This window comes from Glandiceps talaboti, chromosome 2 (assembly GCF_964340395.1).
Source record: "Glandiceps talaboti chromosome 2, keGlaTala1.1, whole genome shotgun sequence".
Lineage (NCBI taxonomy): Eukaryota > Metazoa > Hemichordata > Enteropneusta > Spengelidae > Glandiceps > Glandiceps talaboti.
The window spans coordinates 28,050,265-28,056,458 of NC_135550.1; the positions used below are offsets into that span (position 1 = coordinate 28,050,265).

A 6,194-nucleotide genomic window follows, 5' to 3' on the forward strand; every position below is an offset into this window, starting at 1 on the left:
ATATTTTTTCTTTTTATTACTTATTCATTAGTTAAAGTGTATATAAATAATGATGATCTGTGATCCATAGTTATGATCTTGTGTTCTTTTCTGTACAATAATGCAAGAAGTCAATGTTGACAGGCTGGTAATAAAACAATCAATGGTATCATCTTACATGTGTGTGTTTCAGCTTACATTGTATAATAGAATCAAGTAGATGTATGTGACAAGTTTAACATGATATGTCCGCTTCCTTTTTATTTCCTTGCATCTTAAGTTAGATAATTAAATTGCTCTATTTCATTGAAATAGTCATTTAAATCTTATGTTAATCATTTATTTGATACGTGTGTTTGTTCAGTGTGTGTGCAATCTGCTGTCAAAGATGGCAAACACTGAAGGGAAGGACCAGTATTGTTGCCATTTATTTTTGAAGTAACAACTCTATTTAAAAGCTGACTACGAGTATACAAAAAGAGAGATGCCATTCAAGTTGGAAGGGGGGGGGGGGGCGACAAGAGGCAAAAGTATCACCAAGACAGAAGGCTTTGGTGGAAATATTAACAATATACAATACAATATTGAGCATTTATATGTCTGATGCAATTGTATTTTTATGTACAACAAGTAGGAGTTACATGTCTGAGTTTTTATTAAAAACAATTATAAACAGTAACTTTGGTCACCACAGCCCACTAATTTCTTAAAAATTGAACTGATTTTATTGATAAATTGTGTTTACAATTACTTGCTTTGGAACCAAACTAAGCCCTTTAGTGAAATATAAATCAAAAGCCAACACGTTATGGTAATGCACAAATTGGTGATATAAAATCTGTACATAACTTTCTCATGGCAATAACATATTGAAAAATATAATGACATTTAATTACTCCTGGACAATACAATAGTCCTCAATATTCACCCCTATGCCAGTTTACGGTCACATCAATAAAAATCCTGTACTCATGCTGCAGTGGAAACATATTAAGTCAGGCAATGCCATTTTTCTCAGGCTCTGGTGGAATATTTACACGAACAAACATACATTTGGGTCATAGGAACAAAGGTCACATTATTAGTGCCGCATATAAATATGAGGTCACTGCCAGTATATGGTCACTACGTCGGGAAACCGGTCACTCACTGTAGCACGTGTTTTGATTCTTGCAAAGTTAATTTTTTTTATCAGTTTGTCAACCATGCATAATATTGTGTCCAAATTTATACTTTACAACTGTAATGTTAGGAAAACATCATTGAAAACTGGTGTAGGGTGCATTTGTCTTTATATGTTCAGCTGAGGAAAATGTGAGTGACCACAAAAAATGACAAACCCCTTTGGTCATGAGTATTTTCCAGAAAAGTATTGGGGATAGTATAAGTGTGTAAGTGTAATTTATGAAAAATCAGGAAGAGAAATGGCAACCAGGAATTGACTCATATTTTGAGCAGCACAGAATGCATGACACAGACATATTGTCTTGATGTAGAATGACTAAGGTGTAAATTCCATGTTTTGATCAAACGTATTGAGCTTGCTTTGTGACTAGTATACCAGCATGTACGTCCACTACCAGTATAGGATGCAGTCTAAAAATAGCACACAATACTTCCTGTCTACATTTAGCTTTGGGTGTCAAGCAAATGTGTCAAGCAGAGTTCATCACAGAATGTAATTAAAAATCTTTTGAAATCACTAAATGGCTCAAAGTAGTACCAATCAATGTCAGAAGCATAAACATGAACTTTAAGAACTACCATACATATACTGCTAAGTGTAAAACTATTCTCAAACTTCCTGAAAAATAATGTTTTCAGTGGTGTATGATATGGCAGTATGGGATATGATTTTTAACAAGTAATACCGTAACATGAAAAAAGTAAATTGTAACAGTCAGTTACAAAAGCATGTATTTTGAACTCTTCCAAAGATTTATTCCTTCAAACCAACCATAGTGACACTCATATCCCATAGTTTTTGTGCCGTTTCATCATCTTGAGCCTGTGGTGAAGCATCTTTTATTGCACAATCACTGCAAAGGAAAATGTAAAACAGATCAACACTTTGATAATGATGTGATACTGTGTTCTACCTGTAAGACAATTCAGAGAAAACCATCAAATAAAACAAGATGAACACTCACATCTCTACCCGGACCATTAGATAATTTATTTTTTTATGAGACTAATGGATTTGAAAAAAATATTTTGACTGAGGTCAAGGTTAAATGTAAGATAATAACATACAAGACTTCAAGTTTAATTTTTTAGGCAAAAAAAAGAATTGTTTCTGGTCAGGACATTTTGTCTAAAGGGATGTGACATTGTGATTTAAATTTTAAAAAAAAATTTTCTTTATTCTCAATAAACCTGTCACTCAATCTACTATTTATGGCAGTTACTGTTCTTTTTATTTAGTACTTTAGAGCAAGTGTGTATGTGTGGCAGATGTCATTTGCTTGCTCATGATTGGCTTGCCGTTGTCTTCACAGAAGAAGGGAGGGTTATTTTTGTGTTTCCCCTGGATCTACAGACTGCACTGGCTGGACAAACATGAAAAAAAGAGACGACACAAGGGTATTTAAGTGATGCACACGCTGACCACACAGAATTCTTTTTTTTCCCCTTAAGTGTCGATACCTTTTTCGCTCCACAGCTACTGTACAAATGGTGCATTATCAGTTTTGACTGTGCCTAGAAAAGGGTGTGTATGCGCATGCATTAAAATATTAGAACTTGTCCTCAAGAGATATTTTAACTGCCAGTAGCCCAACATTTTCTGTTGAAATGATTCTAAATAGGGCCATCTTGGTGTGGCAGAGTAATAGCCTTACCTAAAATACAGTCCACTGGTATTGGCTAGATCCTTGTCGACAGCTAGGCATATTGTGGTCTGAGCTCCTTGTTCAGGGGTTTTACTAACAACTCCTTGGATTGCAGTAACTGTTGTTTTTTTCCAAGCAGGCATTGAAAGAATGAAATAACGGAGCAATTCTGTGTGTATAACACCAGGATGTAATGAATTGGCTGTCACACCAGTACCTATTGGATGAACAACATATAATGTAATGGTTGTCACACTAATATGAATTGTTGATTGGCAGATATGAATCATTCTCCCATCAACATTTCTGTATAAGAGTAAAGGAAGTTTAGAGATGTCAGCTACTTGCATGTTGTCATTGTTATTTTCATAAAACATTTTAGAATTGCCGAGATCTGTTGCTGGGACAATGCATATTTTGGGTTTTGTCAATCAAACAATTATGTTAATTCAATTTCAATTCCCTGCTTTACAAGTAACATTAAAAATTGACTGAGTTTCCAATGTAATGAAGATGGTGTGTTTCATAGATACTATTAGAATACCAGCACACAAGCATACATTATATAATTGATGCAAGAGACAATGTATGGTGAGCACAGTGGACATGGAGTTCAATAATGTCAGATAAGGACCACACCATATCATACCATCTAATCGTTTGCTGAGTTCCAGAGTGAACAAAACATTTGCTAGTTTACTCTGGCTGTAAGCTTCCCAAGGTTCATAGTGTTTTTGTGAATTAATGTCATCAAATTTGATTTCACCATCCTCATGAAGCTTTGATGACACATTTATGATGCGAGATGGAGCTGATTTCTTCAGCAAATCCAGCAACAAATTGGTTAAGAGAAAGTGGCCAAGGTGGTTTACTCCAAACTGCATTTCAAAGCCATCATCAGTGGTCCAATGTGGACAAGCCATTATACCTATATGGGAAAATGAAACAAAACAATAGTAAAGATTAAATCATTACAAGGAACAATTGATAATTTCTACATTGAATGTGTGCTGTTGATTAAGAGTGCTAAATCCATGATCTATTTACATAAAATATATGTTGTATTACTTTATTTTGAATTCAAATTTTCAATGTTCATTGATTTGATGCTAATTCTGCTCTACTTTCATACCAACTCGTGTACACTGTCTTTAGGCTTTTCTCACTCCTTATTTGAATAAATATTTTAAAAAACACAGAGTGTAAGCTGAATAATTAAATCATTGCATGAGCTATTTCATTAGTGTCTTTTTTACAAATTAATTCATAATTACCTGCATTGTTTATGAGAATTTCAAGATGGTCTTCCTTATCATTGATGATTTTGGCAAACTTTCTGACTGACATAAGATTTGCCAAGTCAAGCTGTTTAACAACAACTTGCTCATTTCCAGTTTCCTTAATAATTTCACTTGCTGCTCTCTCTCCTTTTAAGATATCTCTACAAGCAAGAATAACTCTGGCACCTGTAAATAATTATGTTGATTTTGAAAAAATGATGACTGGTTTAGTGTAGTAATAATTAAACTAGAAATATTTGATACCAAAGAATTGAATAGATCAAACATTGGATAAACATGACTGTTTTGTTGCTTTTGTTGCAGCATACAATTCACAGAATAAATAAAATCAACTATATGGATGTGTGTCATGGGCCACTGATTGAAATGTCTTATAAACAACCGCTTGTTATACGCACATCCATATGTAGGAAATAACTTTCTTGTTATTAATGTTGCTTATGATGTCGTAGCTGATAGATTGGCATGAACATTACATCTACAGACTAAGCTGTTTTCTGAAATTACTGAATACTCCCAATACCACCTCATGTGGAGTTTGCCAAAATGTCTTCTCCCTCCCAGATAAAAGTGACTGGTCCCATATATTTGTACAGCTTACCTCTTCTGGCTAGATCTCTGGCTGTTTCTTTACCAATACCAGTGTTGGCTCCTGTAATGATGACTGTTTTACCAGTAAGTTTAGCTTCACTTGTACACACACCTCCTCCAATCCACCTCCTCAACAAGATGCAACCAACTCCTTTAAAAAACAACACAACTTTTAATCAACAATGATATTAAAGATAAAATTTCATCCCTGCCCTTAAAGCTGCTTTAGCTGTAACTGCATTGAGTATTATTTTTTTCGATCAGACAACCAACAATTTATTTACTGAAAATAGTTACAAATGAAAACAAAATGAAAAATACAAGGCTTACAACTGAAGTTCATAACAAAAGTATACAAACAACTTTCATCTGGTGCATGGAGCTACTGGAGTGTACAACACATAGCAGACTGTTTCTTAAAAATTATAACTGCAAGAGCTAGATAATTGTATTCCATTATCGTTTTTACGACTTTTTCCTTTATGTGAGATAGTGGAAAAAGTGGAAGTACTTAAAACAAATTAATAATATTAATATAATTTATGTCATATTTGTGCTACTTATAGTCCTGCTTGCATACGGAGGAATTCGGGACTCGATTCTGACAATTGTCCCTCCCCCTCCGTCCTGCGAAGAGCCAGCGGTGTTTAGAGTCAAGTCAGTAATACAGACTCGTGCACCGTCATGTAAGCAGGACTATGCTACTTAATACATAAAAATAACATGTGACACTCATCATATATTTCATTATTATTGCATCTGTGACAAATTCTTGGTTTAATTTTTTCTTCCTATTTCTAGAATTTCTATCCCCAGACTATGATCACTTAGCCTAAATTGTGACAAATTTCTACATAGTGTACACTCTAATACATTACTTCAAATAGTCCTCAAACTTAAAATTAAATTTATCCTTGAACGCGATTTACTACCACTTCCCATCTTTCCTTGTACTAGTTCTAGCGTAAATTCATTCTCCAATCAATGAGACAATGTCAGTCTTATTATCTTTAACTGATGATAAACTTATATACCGGTAAATTGCGATCTTTACACTTACCCAACAATAGCGGAACAACAATATGCAATTTCATGACGCCAAAGTACACTTTAGAAGGTCTTACTGGGCCCAAAGTTCAATGCGCGCATACATGTTTTTGCATGGATGTATTTATTTACTATTTTAGGGTTACAATGGGTATGGTGGTGGCGCTGTATTCGTCAGTCAAGCTGATTCTCACATTGGAATTTCAAATGGCATACCTGCTGTCAGCAAGGTTCCAACGATAACAGAATGTCTCTTGACAAAATCAACGATATCTTGAACGTCCACTCGAGATGATGAAGCCATAGTACTGGCAACTTGGTGACCCTTGACCTTTCAATGACATGTGCGTACAACTTGGTACAGCAGTTTTCGATCCTTCTCAAAATGTGAAGACTTCACTTTTGGTGAAAACTTCACTTTTGTTATCTAACCTTTGCAGGCACC

At 34.6% G+C, this 6,194-nt stretch overlaps 1 protein-coding gene across 1 annotated transcript; it reads right to left on the reverse strand.

Annotated features, from left to right (window-relative positions):
• Window positions 1–710: 710 nt before the first annotated feature.
• Window positions 711–5,820, reverse strand: LOC144452222 (retinol dehydrogenase 13-like). Its single transcript, XM_078143277.1, has 6 exons — window positions 5,763–5,820; window positions 4,713–4,853; window positions 4,085–4,276; window positions 3,460–3,738; window positions 2,820–3,027; window positions 711–2,018 (listed from the first exon to the last, which is right to left on the reverse strand). The coding sequence occupies exons 1-6, from the start codon at window positions 5,794–5,796 to the stop codon at window positions 1,919–1,921; spliced, it is 954 nt and encodes a 317-aa protein (XP_077999403.1). The 5' UTR covers window positions 5,797–5,820; the 3' UTR covers window positions 711–1,918.
• Window positions 5,821–6,194: the final 374 nt, after the last annotated feature.

Coding starts and splice junctions, on each gene's coding strand:
- LOC144452222 (XM_078143277.1), bottom strand. CDS start 5,796: ATGAAATTGCATATTGTTGTTCCGCTATTGTTGG. Junction 3,739..4,084: donor AATTCTCATAAACAATGCAG/GTAATTATGAAT, acceptor TTTCCCATATAG/GTATAATGGCTTGTCCACAT. Junction 3,028..3,459: donor ACTCAGCAAACGATTAGATG/GTATGATATGGT, acceptor TTCATCCAATAG/GTACTGGTGTGACAGCCAAT.